This window comes from Vulpes lagopus, chromosome 10 (assembly GCF_018345385.1).
Source record: "Vulpes lagopus strain Blue_001 chromosome 10, ASM1834538v1, whole genome shotgun sequence".
Taxonomy (NCBI): Eukaryota; Metazoa; Chordata; class Mammalia; order Carnivora; family Canidae; genus Vulpes; species Vulpes lagopus.
This window is the reverse complement of record NC_054833.1, coordinates 84,496,382-84,512,760: the sequence shown is the minus strand read 5'-3', so window position 1 is coordinate 84,512,760 and position 16,379 is coordinate 84,496,382. Positions and strand designations below refer to the sequence as shown.

Sequence of the window (16,379 nt, the reverse complement as noted above, 5' to 3'; positions counted from 1 at the left end):
AGGGAGACAAACCCTGAAAGATTTCTGACTCTAGGAAAAAAAGGGGGTGGAGGTTGGGGTCATTGGGGGATGGGCATGAAGGAGGTCAATGATGGGGTGAGCTCTGGGTGTTATGTGCAACCGATGAATCACTGACTTCCATCTCTGAAAACAAATAATACATTGTATGTTAATTTATTGAAGTTAAATAAAATAAAATTTATAAAAAGGGAAGGTCGTTTACTACTGCCTAATAAACCTGTGCTCATGAGACCCTGCAGATGTATATTGGGGGCCGTGGGCTTGGGGGGCGACTGCTAACACATACCTTGGGGAGGGGCAGGGACAGAGAAATAAAGGAAGTTTCCAAAAGGATTTTTACAGGATCCTGGCGGTCGGGCTACTGTGAGGCTAAGGTCGCCTCTGCCTCTAGTGGAGTTATTAGCATCAAGGCAGCTGAGCTCCTGGAGGATGGTCACCCTGCCTGTCCCAAGTGCATGGAGATGTAATGTTTCATTAATGTGTTTTACCCTTGTTCCTCCAGGAGTGGTTTCCATGATCCCCTGAGGCTTGGAAAGGAAGCGTGGTGCTTGCTGGCCTGCACAAGGTTGGGCCTGGACTCCAAGCCTGGCCTTTCCAGGTCTTGTCCACAGTGGGCGCCCTGGGCAGAGGCAGAAGAAGCAGGTCCCTGGTGCCCTGGGAGGCACCGGGGGCCAGGACAGGTCGGCGTCCACCCTGAGCCAATTGGCCATCCCGCCGGGCAGGGCCATCCTGGTCGTCCTGGTCCTCCTACCTGCCTTGTCACCCAGCATCCCCGTCAGCCCAGGGCCGTGACCACAGCATGTGCTTGCAGCTTCCAGTCCCTGCTCAGGAACTGCTGTGGCTCCCGGTGGCCTCTTCCATCAAGGGCAGTGGCCTTGCCTTCTGCGGGAGGCTGGCCACTGTCCCTCACAGTCTGCTTGTGCAGCCCCCGACCCCTCCGGGGAAGGCCAGTGTGACTGGAAAATGCAGCCCCCTGCTCAGGAGACCAGCAGCCCTCTCTGTGGGAGGAGCACCCTCACGCCCCGCTGAGCCGCTGGTGAGCTGCTGCTGAGGCTCTGAGAGCCATTGGGTGCTGGCAGGCGTCACTGGGCCTCGGCCTCCTCCAAGAGAGCTGCGTGTCCCTGCTCCACCCCTCCTGCGGCTAGAGACCCCGGAGGAGAAGGCACGTGGAGCGGGGCCAGCACCCCTGTTGGAAGCCCCTGGCACGGGGCCTGTTTGTTACAGCGGCATGTCCTGCTGTGGTCAGAGGGCTGACCAACGTCCCCTCTCTCCTTCCCCATGTCCCGGCCCTTCCTCTGGGGCTAACTCAGCCTCCCTGCAGAGCAAGATTCCTCCTCACTCTCCTTCCTCCTCCCGCTCGGAGGAGATATTTATTGAGCCCCTGTTGTGTGCTGACTATTGTGCACAGCGTTGGAGACATGTCTCTGCACAAACCAGATGTGTTCTCTGCCCTCATGGAGCTCCCTGCAGCCTGTAGCGTGTGTGTGTGTGGGGAGCACTTGCTCCTACAAGGGCCAGTGGGCCTGAGACCTGGGGGGTGAAAGGGGACAGAGGAGTGTCAGGCAGGGTCACAGCAGGTACAGAGCCTCTGGGCAGGAGTTGGGGTTAGAATGACAGCCCAAGGGCTGAGGGGCTGAGGTAGAGGGAGCAGGACGGAGGTGGGAGTGGGAGACTCGCCATCGGGGGGGTGGGGGTGGGGGTCTGTCATTTGTCCTCAGTGCAGCAAGGAACCACTGGGGGTTTGAGCAAAGGGACAAAGTGATCGGATCTGGTGGGAAGACCCCCCTGGCCACTGAGGACGGGCAGAGTGAAGGACTGAAACAGACCCCTTGAGTGCCCACCCGGACCAAGGAAGCTAACGTCTTGCCTCTGCTTGAATACTTTCAGGATAGGGAGCTCCCACTATAGATGGCCCCATTGTCTGCTTTAATCGTGTTCTTTAGACATTGTTGACATGACATGGAATCCAGGCTGTTCAGTATCCTGGCATGTTCCCCCAGGAGCCTTCAGAATGTGGTCTTCTGAACAGAACCCAGTGCCATGCCAGTGGTATCTCTTTGGGATATTATACCTCCGTTAGTACAGCCTCTTCCCGCTGCAGCTCTTACAAGTGTCCATCCCACAGCACGGAGCCCTAGGCCCTATATGTAGCAGGTGCTCAGCCTAGCGCCTGGTGAGTCCCTGATGTGATCTGAGGTGCCGGGACTCAGCCCCAGAGATGCTGGGTGTGACGATCTCCTTCTGATCCGTCTCTGGGATCCCTTTGCAGGAAAAGCCTATTGTCAAGTGAGTCACCATCAGGATTCCGCTTGACCCCCCCGGGCTGTGCATTTGGGTGAACTTTCAAGGCACCTTGGACCCTTCACTGACCCTAGGCCCGAGTGCAGCGGGCAAGCTGCCAGGGCGTGCTGGCTGCAGGGGACGGTCTAGCGCCTCCACATCTCCTGGCACCTACCTCTGCAGGGCCTGCCACTGTGTGAGCTGCTCTGTGCCAGGCGAGGGGCCCACAGCCTCACATGGCTGGCTTGGCATTTTCTTGGGTGTTGTGGTGGGAAGGGCGGTCCTGCCCAGCACGCCAGGGGCTGCCCAGTCCTTGCCCAGCATCAGTGCCCTGGGCCCCAGTGTCAGTCCTGCAATGGGGAATGCATAGTGTGCACCCACATGCAGGTGCCACCTTGGCAGGTGTGTGGGTATGCCGGGTAGGGGTGCTAGTGGCTGACCCCTGTGGGTGGACGCCTGGCCCTGCAGCCACCAGCCTGGATTTAGGGTGTCAGGGCAGCTCCGAGGAAAGGTGGGGAGCTGCTGCCCTCCAGAGGCCATCCTGGGTTCTGCACCCACAAGGCCCGGGCCCATAGGAAGGGAGCTGCGGGCAGGACACCTTTGGGGAGACCAGGCCCGTGGGTGCCCGACCCCCACTCAATGCTTTCCTATGAAACTCGCTTTTGGAACTCGGCTCAGTCGTGGCAGGCTGAGCCCGACCCCACCTCTTCTTGCCCCATCATCTGGCACCTGCTGGGCGGCTCCAGCACCCTGAGTCTGGCTCTGCCACCACCCTGCGAGGCTTTGGTGGGCATCTCCCAGTCTCTAGCCGGCTCAGTGTGTGGTGGGAGCCCGGTGACCCAGATGGAGTGGCTTGTCCTGCCTGAACCCCTGCTGTCTCAGCGGTCAGGGCAGGGGATGGTGGTGTACGTGGAAGTAATGCCGAGCGGGTGCTCAGGGGGTGCCCAGGAGGAAACAGCCCGGGTCATAGATGCTGGAGAGAGACCCCATGGCCACCAACAGGGGTGGGTCTCTAGAGCTCTCTGCACCTTGTGGCGGAGACTGTGAGCATGTGGGGCTGGTGAGGTCAGAGACCGTGGCCTGCCTTCTCCACCTCAGACCTCCGGGCTGGCCCTGCCCTGGCTGAGAGAGGGGGCTCCTCATCTCATGGAGGCCCATGGCACCCTGTCTAAGGGTCCCCTAACAGCCAAAATAAGGACCCCAGTTGCAAAAAATTGTGTTTGGCCCCCAAAGCTCAGGGCCTTTGCCCATGTCACAGTCGCTGCCGGGAACAGTCTTCTCCGAGGTCTTCAGGAGCTGCCCCCTGGTCCTGTACACCTTTGCTTCCAGGGCGCCCGCTCAACCAGGCCTTTGTTCACCACCCCATGGAGGATGGAAACACCCTTCCACAGCTCCGTGTCCTGATTCCCTGTGGAGGGTTGCACTAAGACACCCCCCCTTCAAATTGTTAAAATCTAACCCCAGCATCTGTGCCCTTATTTGGAAATAGGTCTTTGCAGATGTGAGCAAGACAGGATCACTGTGGATTAAGCTGGGCCTGAAATCCAGCAGCCAGCATCCTTATAAAAAGAGGGACATGTAGATGCAGAGTGGAGAAGCCAAGTGATGATAGAGGCAGAGAGCCAGGGGCAGTGGGTGGGTGGGGCCTGGAGGGACAGCTGTGAGACAAGAGGATGGCCAGCAGCCCCAGAGGCTGGGAGAGAGATGCCAGTACCTGCCCTGGAGCCCCCTTGAGAACTGCTGGCCAGAGGCAGGCAAGAGCAGCTGCTGTGTGGCTCCTGGTTCCCTGCACTGAGCCTCGGAGTGACACCACTGTCCCTTCAATGGGCCCCAGGCCTGGGTCATGGAAGCTGTGGGCTGCCTTAGCAACTAGAACCAGGGTCCCAGAACAGGAGCCTACACACCAGCATTGAGCTTAGGAAGGTAAGATGGGGGTCAGCTGTGTGCTTGGCACTCACTAAATGACGGGCCTTCCCCCTGCAGCATCCCCAGCAGTGGGGAGGATGTGAATCCCCAACCCCAAGGCTGTCCAGCATTTCCCCTGGGAAGGAGCCCCTTTCCTGTGGCTGAGGAGCATCCCGTGAACCTGCGCAGCTTGCTTTGAGTTTCCCAAAATTTGCTCAGCCACTGGGGCCACAGCCGAGAAAGTCTATGCCCTGAGCTAGTAGCCCCCCAGGAGGCCTTGGAGCCTGACCATCCCAGTGTCCAGGGCTGAGGACCAGACTGTGGAGTGTGGCCATCTCCCCTCCAGGGCCGAGTGGACAGTGCCTTGAGTTGCCTGCACCCCTCCCTCCCCCGGGGCCTCAAGGATTGTGCTGGGTGGCGGGAAGGGCACAACTGCCTCCTTTCTTCTCTGGTGCTGGCACTGGGCTGACCTATCACTTGCTGTAGGGTCCCACGGATGCCTCATCCAGCCGGCAGGCAGCTGGGAAAGGTCTTCTTGGTCTCGGATGATGCTGTGGCTATGAGTGGGCCTGAGGACAGAGGCTCTTCTGTGCTGGCTGAGGGAAGGCCCCAGTGGGTGGAGTCCACAGACGGGTGTGTGGGGGGGTACAGGGCCCGGGTTGCCGAAGGGGGCTGGCTGCCTCTCTGGCCCACCGGGGTGGCCTTGCTGACCAGGGGCTCAGCTCAGGGGTCACACAGCCACTCTCCCAGTACCCTAGAGAGTGAGTGGTCACTACTTTCTGTTAGGTATCTACTGTGTGCATTATTTTATTGGATTCTACAGACACTCCCTGAGGCATGTGCATCATCATCCCCACGTAACTGAGAGGTGAGGTTTGCCCTTTATCACCTGGCTAGTGAGTGACGCGGCCAGGGTAAGAACCCAGGTCTGTCCATCTCCAAAGTTCAGGCCCCTGTGTGATAATTTGGGGGCTATTTCAGGTTTCCAAAGGAGAAGGGAATTGAAAGATAGTGTGTGTATTTGACTCCAGTTGAGAATTTAAAACATTACAGACATTTTGGCTGCAATGAAGCAGCTCCCACCAGCATCAACAATAAACCTGTTTCAGACATTGGACAACAGTCAGGGATGGGTCCTAGGAGAAAAAGACAAATCAGGAGAGCCCTGTGGCTGCCTGGCTTTCTTCTAAAAGATGGAGCATGGTGGCGTCACTGAGTCAGGGGGATGGACATGGGGTTCAGGGAGGTTGGTCGGGGGACAGCAGACTTTGGGCAGCAGTGCAGAGCAGTGGAGCTCCAGAAACCCTCCAGAAGTGCTATTTTGTGCATGTGCAAAGTGTGGTCCCAAGAAGGCAGGCACAGAGCAGCGCTAGGACGAACAGCTCCTAGTGTCTACGCAGGGCCAGGGACACTTAAATGCCAGCCATCCAGAATGAAGGGGCTTTGTGGTCACCCAGGCATTTGATGGGGACCAAAAGCAGTGTCCAGGTGTGGGGCTATCCTCACCTGGAGTGCAGGGTGAAGGCTGCTCTGTGCCTGACCTGATGAGTTTTGCCACAAGCCTTCAAAAACCAGGCTGGCCTCTACCATCACTTAACACCCCATTGGCATGAACCTCAACATTCTTAAAAAGAAAGCCCACAGAATCTACGATTTCAATGATTTAGCATTTACTTGATAAAATATAATTGAACCTGTGAAGAAGCAAGAGCATGTCACCGATAGTCAAGAGCAAAAGCAGGCAACAGACACAGACCCAGAAATGACACAATGACAGACTTAGCAGATGAAGCATTTAAAACTATTAAAACTATGTCCAAGGATTTAAAGAAAGTCATGTGCAAAACCAAAAAGAAATGTATGGTGAATACAATCACAAGAGAAAGCATGACACTGAATCAAATGAAAACTCTAAAGACAAAGATACACACTCTGAAAAAAAAAAAAAAAAAGTCCTGGCAGGGATTAACAGCAGGTTAGATACTGCAGAAAAAAAAGACTCATGACCTTGAAGGTAGGATGATGTGGGTTGTCCAAAATGAAACACAGAGAAAACACAGCCTGGAAATGTAAGCAGAGCCCTGCTGGTGTGGGGACAGAACTGGCCTAGCAGTGACCTAACATTACATGGGATCAGATGCCTGGGGGGTGGGGGCAAAGGGGAGAGCAGGTGTGTAACCAAATAATGGCCAAAGATGTTCCAAGCATGAGGAGACCCTCAAGTCCACAGACTGAAGAGCTTAACGAACTCAAAGCAGCACAAGTACAGTGAAAGCCCCACTGAGGCTCCTCGTAGATTGACCTGTGGTTGGAAAGCCCGTGAGCCCGCAGAACTGGATGCTATCTCTCACGTGTGAAAATTGCCAACCACGATGTCCATGTCTGGTGAAGATATCCTTCAAAACTGCAAGTGAAATCAAGACATTTTAAGGCAAAAGATGAGAGAACTCATCACCAACACACTTGCGCTACAAGAAGCATCAAGGGAAATGTTTTGGGCCAAAAGGAAATGATGAGAGCAGTGAATTCGGGTCCGCACAAGCGATAGAAGCCTGCTGGAAACTGTAAACACGTGAATACACACCAGAGACATTTTTCCTCTATGTATTCAAAAAAAATTCCTTAGATTCTTTAAAGCAAGAGTAACGACAGCCCATCATGGAGTTTATAACACGCGTGGACTGTGATAAAAGCACATAAGACAGGGAGAGGTTAGAATTATACTCTTGCAAAGGCCATATATTTTATGCAAAATGGTGTAATGTCACTTAGAGATAGATGCTCTTTATCGTACAGATAAAGCGTTTGACCTGACCCAGTCCTTGATAGTGATAAAGGCCTGGGCGCCGTAGGGACGTGTCGTCCAGTTGCAGGCATCTACAGCTGGCATCGTGCAAGTGGAGAGAAGTGGACAGCGTCTTCCTGGAGTTCTGGACAGAGGCGGAGAGGTCCACTCTGCCTGCTTCTGCTCCCTGTTGGTCCTCGCCAGGGCAGTGGGGCAAGAAAACACAGGAATTTTGGAAAGGAAGAACTGTTTCTCCCCCACCCCCATCTCTTTGGTACGTGACCTGATGTGTGTTTAAATGACCCCAAATTGTCTATAAGTCATTGCAGATAGGATTGAGGCCCCTCTCTGGCCTCCCCCCACTGCCTCCCCTGCCTCTCTGGCATCCCTGAAAAAACCACTCTTCTGCGGTGGGTATGTATCCACCTTGTGCGTGTTTTTACGCGCTTCCTGTACATCTATACAATCATCAGCAGCCTGCAGTGCTGCTCCTGGCATTTTTAAACTTTGCACAGATGGTTTCGACTGAAAGTCTGTGCTTGTAAGCTCTGCAGTAGGTGGTCCTGGTGGGGTTTTGGGTGGCTAAAGGTTAAAGGGTATGGCTAAGCAAGACTGGGAGCCTCCAGCTGGCCCTTGGGGGGCTAAGCCAGAGGCCCCTCAGGCCCCTCTGCTCCAGCCTGGGTGCTGTGGAGGAAGGACTGCTCCAGGGCAGGTGGGATGGGTGGGGACCAGCCCTTGCCAGCCTGGGCGGAAGTGCAAGGCCCATCTAGGGACTTCCAGCTTGGACATGGTGGGGATCAACCCTTGCCAGCCTGGGCGGAAGTGCGAAGCCCATCTAGGGACTTCCAGCTTCCTCATGGACCCATGCCTTCAAGTGGGGGTGGGCAGGACAAGTTTTCAAGAAGTCAGGTTAATTGAGGCACAATGTACCTGTAATAAGATCTTCCCTTCAAAGTAATGGTCAGCTGAGTCTTCCACAAATGTGTAGCTGTGTAACTACAGTCACAGTATAGAGCACCTTCACTACCGAGGTGGCTTCCTCTCTCCCCTCCCCAGCCCCTGCCCCCTGACCGATACCCCAGCCCTGCAGCTCTGCATCCCCTAGAATGCCCTGGGACAGGGATTATAGATGCGTCCATGTGTTTTCAGAGACTAAGTGTACAGACAACGGCCAGACCATACCTAAAAATAGGACTCTGGCCTCTGACCCACAATCTATGAGAACTAACCAGAAAGTCAAACAGTGACACTCATAACAATGGGCCTGAAAAAGCCTGGACTTGGTCTATCATGGGCGGCTTCTCCAAGATGTACCCTGCCTCCAACTCTGGAGCAGCCAGAGGAAGCCACGTGGTCCCCCCAACCAATCAGCTGGGATGCTGCTTCTCGTCACTGCCTCCAGCTCCCCGGGCCACATGTCTGGGCCCACCTGGAACCTTCCCTGTTTCCACCACAAAGCTGCCTCACTCCCCTGCCTGCCTGCATCTCTGCCCGATAAATCAGGTGCTGGTGGTGTCTCCCTGCTGCAAGGAGCGCTGAGTGAAAGGCCTTGGCCTGCTCTTATGGTGTGTGTGTGGGACAGTGGCCTTCGTTTGTGTCCATGGTTGGTGCTTTCACTCACCAGTAGGTGGACATTTGGATTCTTCCCAATTTGGGGCTGTTACGGGTCAAGCTGCCCTGAATGTGGGCATACAGGTCTTTGTGTGGATGCTCGTTCTCAGCTCCTGCTTTCTACCAGCTCTAAGGCTTCCTGGGGCTTCCTGGTGGGCTCGGGGGGGCACTCCCTCCCTTGGGGTTCTGGGGGAATCTCAGCTAGTGCCCAGGCTTCCCCTTCTTGTAACCTTGGAGGTCCATCCTCTTCTGGCCTGGACCCTGGAGCTAACTCTGCCTCCCTTTCTTGGATGGGGAAGAAGCCATGCAGAAGATGCTGCCCGGCCATCATAAGCACGGGTACATTTTCTTTCACAGGAAGTGATCCGGGTTGGAAACTGGCCGCCACCTGATACCCCAGAACCCCCTCTGGCTCCTCTGGGCCCATGAAAGCCAGCTTGCATCTGGCCATTTTACCCTGAATCAGGACTCATCTCGATTTTTGGAAGACATTTGCTGCCATGAGAAGTAAGGTTAACGATTCTCAAAATAGCTTCTCTGCAAATAACCAACAAGCTCACTTGGCCCAAAATGAATCTGAGGAGGAATTCAAAAGCATCTCTTTTCCCAGAAAACAGATTCCTCATTGACACATTTTTCTCTAGTTGATTTCCACCCCCCTCCCCACCCCACCCCTGGTTTCCAAAACGGAGCCTTTTTCTCAGTCCTTTATGCAAGGAGCCAGGCTGCAGAAAGACAGAGTCCACTTGTCTGGGTTCTGTTTCTCTCTGTTCTCCCCTTGCTCCGGGGTCCCCCTGACAATAGGGCCATTATCAGATAGCACCCTGGTTGCAGAGATTCCCCTCTCCCTTTGGGGGCTAACTAAGAGAAAAGCTGCCAGGCTGAGGAGGGTGGGAGGGAGTATAGTTCCAGCTGACTGGAGGCCCAGGGTAGCAAGCTCCAGGAAGGGTCGTGGCGGGGGTGGGGGGTGCTGGACATGGTCACTCTTCCCTGTGAATGACTTGGAAGTATGGCCATTCAACAGATTCATGATTCACACGATCTGTCCTCTGAGAACGGAAATGTACTTTCCAGAGAGAAGCCTCTCATGCTGCCTCTGTGCCTGGAGCTCTGGGGTGAACCCCACATCTGACTATTGGGGCATACGACCTCACCAATGCTTCACTGACACTTCGTCAATCACATCTGGGAATAGAACTGCCTTGAGATGTTTAAACACCCCCCCCCCCCCCAACCAATGCCTCACTGGGCAACTGTTTCTTCCCTTTGATGGCTACCAGAACTGCTTAGTGCAGGGACTCCAGGCCTCCCTCCCATTACTTCTGTCAGAGCATATTCAGGCCCCTCAGAGACACTGGTGTTCCTGGAATCCATATGGAAACTTGCCTGGAGTGAGGGTCCTTATAGCAAATCATTCATCCACAATGCATCCCTCTACCCACCCATCTATCCATCCATCTTTCCATCTGTCCATAATCCATCCATCCATCCATCCATCCATCCATCCATCCATCCATCTACTTGTGTAATGCACCTTCTACTGAGTGAGTATTTCAGGCCAGGTCTTGGGGACAGAGAGAGAAGTCCCTGGCACTTTCTATCTCACAGTCCCAAACCCATTGCCAGTGGTGATTTCTGACCAGGGAACAGAAGCCCATGGGCTCCTGCATTTTCTGGGGACCCAAGAGGGTGTCTTTGGGGAGACTCTGGACCAGACACTTCTATAGCTGCTGAAAGGAAGGCATGGCCCCCCCGATTTCTTATTTGACAGTGTAATCTTGTTTTCTTCCTGTCCCACACACCTGGGGAAAGACCGTGTGCCATCTTGGCGAGGGTGAGGGTTGTTCTGTCAGAGAGACATCTCTGGGTGTGCAAGGCATACTGCCCACCCCACCCCCATGTCCTGGTGGTGGAAGGAGAGGGGCCACAGGGTGGACTTTGTGGTATAAGGCCCTGGAATTTAAGGGTTGTCTCGCACACTTGAGGGGTGAAGGTGGGTGGCATGTAAAGAGGGGGTGGCTCCACGCTCAGTCCCTGGCTATCTGGCCATCATCTGGTGGGCAGCCTCAGGTCCTTGCTGGGCACAGTAGGCACAGCCACTGTGAAGGGTGGTCATTGAGGAAGGCTGGCAGATGTGGAGGGATGACCATTGGGAGGTCCACCCTTAGGAGGGGGCATGTTTAGGACTGGCCTTACAGGGTGGGTTCCTCCACTACAAAGAGGCCCCTGGTGAGAGTTCATGGTAGCCAGCTCTGGACCCTGGTGCACCTGGAAACAGATGCACCTGAAGGTGGACACAGTTGGAGGTGGATGCACCTGGGGGTGGACACACCTGGAGGCCAATATGCCTTGAGTAGACACACTTAGGAGAGAGCATACCTGGAGACTACCACTGTCACTATAGGGCCACCCAGGGCAGTTGGTGCTTTCCCTGAACTTGTTTTTTCCTGGAAAACATGAATAGCAGGGTTCCTTGCCCTGGTGGTGGTGTTGAGGTGATGGTTTTGCACATCTCAGAGCCTGTCCCCAGGGACCCTGGACTCAGGCTGGCGAGCCTTGCCCCTGGCCAGGCTCCCATCTCAGGGCCTTCCCCCAACCCGGGGGCTTCCACTCTCCCTCAGTGAAGCTCGAGGGCGAGACTGAGAAAAGCACACGGATTTATTGCATATCAATCTCATGTATAAATTCATTGTCGCATTGGAAAGATTACATTTGGTGTACAGTCCTATTCTACAGCATTAACCTCGAATCAGCTGCTCCTAGGCTTCATCTTAAAGATGCTTCTCTACACAAGTACATCTGTCTTTATCACAAGCATCAAAATGAGATCTGCAGAATCAATCTGATGATTCCCGACATGGGGTGGCTTGTACGTCATCCTTCTCTGTCAGCCGTTTCCACGTTGCTTACGAGCTGCGCTTCTTTCACGCTAGCAGTTCCGAGCTCCTAATCTGGAGGACGTAGACCCTAATCACATATTCAACAAATGCATCTACCAAATTTTCCTTTTCATAAAAATTTCACAAACAGACACAATAATGACCGCTAAACACGAGTCATGCACAGTTTACTTATAACAGAAGCAATTTACAATCAGGGGGACATAGGACATACACCGGCCTCCTTCTCAATGGTTTTTTTTTTTTTTAAACATTATATGAAAACCTGACATTTACATTTGATTTCTTTTTCAACACTATACAGTTCTAAAAGAAAAAAACCCCAAACAAACCCAAACAACGAAAACAAACGGAACCAAGTCTGTACTAGAACAATGGCAAGAGAGAGATGTGGACGCGCAGGTATGGGGTTCTTGCCAGCAGGTACACACACACACACACACACACACACACACACGTATGCTCCGCGTGATGCGCTCCGACACCGGGGCTCAGCTTCCCTCGCCGCGGGAACATGGACGATATAAAACACACCGATAAAAACCTCCGGAATTTCTTTGCTCACAAGTGAATTGCACGTTTGGAAAACTCAAGCTGCCTTTTAGTTTTATTTCATTTTTTTCCAAAAGCGGTAATCCGAATCAGTGACAGAGAGGAAGAACGTAACAAACTGGAATGCAAAGAGGAGAGGGAAGCTCCTGGAATCACGCAGGAATGTCTTGTCACAGTATCACTCGCTGCTGCTGCTGCTGCGGAGACAGGTTCATGGCTTCTGATACCCGGCTGACCTCCACCCACCAGGAGCGGCCGCGGCCTTGCGACCCCAGCCGGGAGGGGCGCAAAGGTGCCTGGCTCTCCTGGGTAGCGTTGCCCCCTCACCTCTCCCCCCGGACAGCACAGTGAATACAGCTCAGTAGATTTCAGTCATTGGGCATGGGGACGAGGGGCATGGGGACAGGACAGGGGGACCACGATCCAGTGCTTCGAGGCTTCAAGCCTACCAATGGGTGATATGTATTTGGGCAAGTGCTTTGCGAACGCTCACTGAAGAAGCAGCTAGGACAGAGAAGGCCGAGGGCCCTGGGAGTTTCCAGGGCCATGCTCGGGCCACAGAGAGGCTGGGCTAGTCAGGGTCTGGACAGACCGACTGCGCTCCTGCCTTGGACAGGACGGCCATGTGGGCTCACCTGGGTCCATGGACCCACACCCAGGGTCCCAGGTGGGCTGCAGGCACACCCACCCTGGGTTCAAAACAGAGGGTCCCTGGGTCCCACTCATGAAGGGTCCGGCTGGCCAAAGGATCGGCAGCTCTGTGTATCCTACCCTGTTGTCTCAGGAATGAGAGCAGCGGCTGGGGGCTGGTGTCGGCCCGCCTGGGGCCAGGGTCTGAGGGGCGGTGGAGGGGAGAGCAAGGAATCTTCCTTTTGAGCTTCCATTTGGGGATGTCAACCATCCAAAGGAGGAATGCCGTTGATGCTAGACGGCAGGGCCCCAGGTTCACAGGCCTGACCCTGGCCACCAACTGTGGACATGGTGGTCAGCCTGCTGGGGGGCCTGCTGTAGCCAGGTTCCAAGGCTGGGGTCTCAGCATCCTGGCCACCCAGCCCCCTGGCCCCATGGTCCATGCTAGTGTTGCAGCCTGGGTACAGAGCAGGGAGGCAGCTCGCTGTGGTCTGGGGTGGGGGGAGACACCAGGGTGGGGAGGAAACTCCCTTGTCAGGGGTCCAAGGACAGACCCCCCCCAAACCTATCAGTGCTTGGGCCCCAGGGGTTGAGTGTCTCAGAGAAATGGGGCTAGCTCTAATTGTTTGCAGGGGGAACAAAAGCGAGGGCTGAAGATGTGCAGGGGGAAGGAGGGCAGAGAAGACGCTGGCCAGGGCCAGCTGAAGCTGATAGACTGCCGCAGCCCATAGGGCAGCCTGGAGGCAGCGGCCCAGCCCCTGATCTGCTCTGGGGCCACAGGAATCAGCCGCTTGGGTCTCCACCCGGCCGAACTTCCTATTTTAGGCAGAGAGAGTAATGTCACACAAAAAAGCACACACCTTATTCTTTAGCAGAAGAAATATAATTTGAGTTTACAGAAATGGGCAGTTGCATCTGAGGTTGACTCTGCAAAGGGGTCCCGTCTGGATGGAGGGGAACATGGAAATCCCACGCAGTGCCCGGCGAGCCTTGCGGTGGAGATGGATGCAGGTGAGGAGGTGAGGGGCTGTGTTTGCAGAGCCTTGCCCACAGGGGTGCACGTGCTCTTCCTTACCCAGGACGCCCTGCCAGCCTGCAGGTGCGCCGGAGTGGCGTGGCGCCCTTGGCGGCTCCCCCCACGCGGAAGCACACGATTGTCGCTGGCTTGGAGCAGCGGGGAAATGGGGACATGGCTGCTCTGACCGGCCTGCTGCCCCTGGGCCAGCGCCCAGGACCCACGCACCGCCAGAGCCCCATCCCCAGGCGGCCCGCGCCCCTATCGCTTGCATCTACATTCTTTTCTAAGGGCACCTTGGAGGATCTTTTTCTCTTCCTGTTGGGACACTATTCTTTTTTTTTTTTTTCCTTCCAAACAATAAAACAAATAAATAGAACACTTGTCTTAAATGCAAATGTAACTGAAACTCTAATTTAACAAAAACACGTGATTGTCTGGAGATGGGCAGCAGGATCCGTCCGGGGGCGCGGGGGTATTTGGCACATTAAAAACCTCCCCACTCCCTGGTTATCGATCACACAACACACAACCTTATACACGGTTTTGGTCCTTCACTACATACTTATATTAACATTATTTCTTCACAATAAGAATGTCTAATGCCAAAATACTGTTAAGGAAGAAATAAAATAAGAAAAGAAATGAATTAGAAAAAATTACAAGTTATATACAGATTAAGGTAAATTCCATCAGGGAAAAACATGATTTGAAATTGGCCCCTATGGGAATAATTTAAAGCCCATCCGAGTGGAGAAGCAGACCCATCCCGAGGAGGAGGAGGCGATGGCATCCGTGGCAGGTCCCGCCTGGATGGCCTTCTGTCCTGGAGCTGGTCTGGCAGTCGTGTCCTGGAGCCCGGGGTTCACACAGGCGGAGAGCCTGGCGGCCAGGGGCAGAGGAGCTGCAGAGTGACCCCAGGGTGGCCACAATAGGATGCCCGCTTCCTTCCCCTTGTCCAGATGGGGTGGGTGAGGGTGTGGCTGGAGACGTGGATGCAGCTGGCAGGTCCTGCCTTCTGCAGAACAGCCGTGGGGGGCTGGCACCGGGGTGGCTGATGGGCAGACCTGGTCCGGAGGAGTGTCAGGTGCCTGGCCCCCACCTCTGCACAGGGGACTGGAGCCACCGCTCTCACCTTCCCCATACAATTGGGGTGGGGGTTCTTGCTGGGGGCCACAGGCATGAATCACATGCCGCACACATGCGATGTGTGCCACGGGCGTATCTCGCAGCCTTGGGCCAGCCCAGGATACCATGTCTAAGAATTCCATGGCACAGTTTGAAACTGCTCACAGGAGTGGGCCCCAGGCCCCTCGGTTCTGCTCGGGGCCACCCAGAATCACGTTGGCTTTACAAATACAGTCAGGGATAGAAAATTTCTCCATTATCTACAGTATAAAGAACACGCCCAGGCACGGTATCAGTTCCCAAGCGGGCTCGGGTTTGCAAAGAAGCTGAGATTTCGAAGCAAATGCAAAATTACTTTTAAAAAACAATTTGCAAGTCATCTTTCAATCTTTTAAAAAATACTGTCTATTTTTAAAACCACATGCTTAAATAGACTCTGTCGTCAATAAGATTACCAAAAGGGTTACTCTTGTAATTCTCATTATAAAAAAATCATTTGGGCGGTCTCCCTTTGCAGAGCACGCCCGTGTCTGTCCGATCCTCTCTGCGACACCACACTGGTGCCCGAAGTGGCCCACTGCCTTCAGTTTGGGATGAAAATCCTGCCCTCACCCACCGGGTTGGTTCCGCGAGGCAGCTCCCAAGCTGCACGTGGCCGGCCTTGTGCTGTACCCTTCTGGAAGGCTGTTCTTAAGACCAATTCTTGGACGGTAGGCCTCCAGGACGGCTCAGGGACTCCTGGGAAAAGTTAGAGCTGAACCGTGGTGTGTGTGGGGACAAGCGCCAAGGAGTGGTCAATGCAGGTGACGGGGCAGGGGGGTGTCTCTCTGGCCCAGGCCACGCCGCTCCCCGAGGCTCACTTCTCCATCTTCTGCAGCCGGGATTTCTGTTGGGACATTGGGGCCCTTGAGGTTGCCTGGCTTGGGCTCTGACCCCAGCCCCTCCTGGGCCGGTCAGAGGTGGTTGATGGGGTTAAAGGCTCCAGATTCCGGCGTGGCTCCCGTGATGTTCAACCAAGCGTCCAGAGGGCTCTGGGAGGAGGTGTGGAGAGGAGCATCCTCGGAAAGAGACAGCATCATTGCATACGCCTGGCCGGGGAGAGGACGGGGACACACACACACAGGACAGGCAGGTGAGCCATGTGGCTGAGGGTCCTGCAGATCCCAGGCTGACCCCTCCCAGGCCAGCCCCTACTTGCCCTCTTGCTGGGCTCAGCCTCTCCCAGATCCAGACTCTCCCCTGGGGCCCAGAAGAGGACGATGTGGGCGGCAGGGCTGGGGGTGTACATCGCTGGGCTCCCATGCACAAGGGTGCCAGGGTGCTGTGGTCCTGGCTTCCACACCCTGGGGCTCCTGCAGCTCTGTGGGGTACTCCCCTCCTGTGGTTACCTCTCTGCCCCACTCCCACCTTTGTGGGGGCCCCAGGCATCGGCAGGAGCCGACCAGAGGCAGTCCCTGTCTGCTGTGCCTGGGGGCTGCCTGTTTGCACGACCATGAGGACAGCACAGAGCTACCTGGGGAACTGGGTGCCCGGCTTGTCTGAGCTGAGAGCC

The 16,379-nt window shown here is 55.0% G+C and overlaps 1 protein-coding gene across 5 annotated transcripts in view; it reads right to left on the bottom strand.

Moving 5' to 3' along the window:
* Positions 1–11,652: 11,652 nt before the first annotated feature.
* PRDM16 (PR/SET domain 16) overlaps positions 11,653–16,379 on the bottom strand; it is a 313,101-nt gene continuing 308,374 nt past the window's right edge. For all 5 annotated transcript variants that reach the window (XM_041770218.1, XM_041770222.1, XM_041770220.1 and 2 more), the window contains one exon: positions 11,653–15,915. In XM_041770218.1, the coding sequence (XP_041626152.1) occupies positions 15,781–15,915 (135 nt within the window). In that variant the 3' untranslated portion in view covers positions 11,653–15,780. The remainder of the gene's footprint in view (positions 15,916–16,379) is intronic.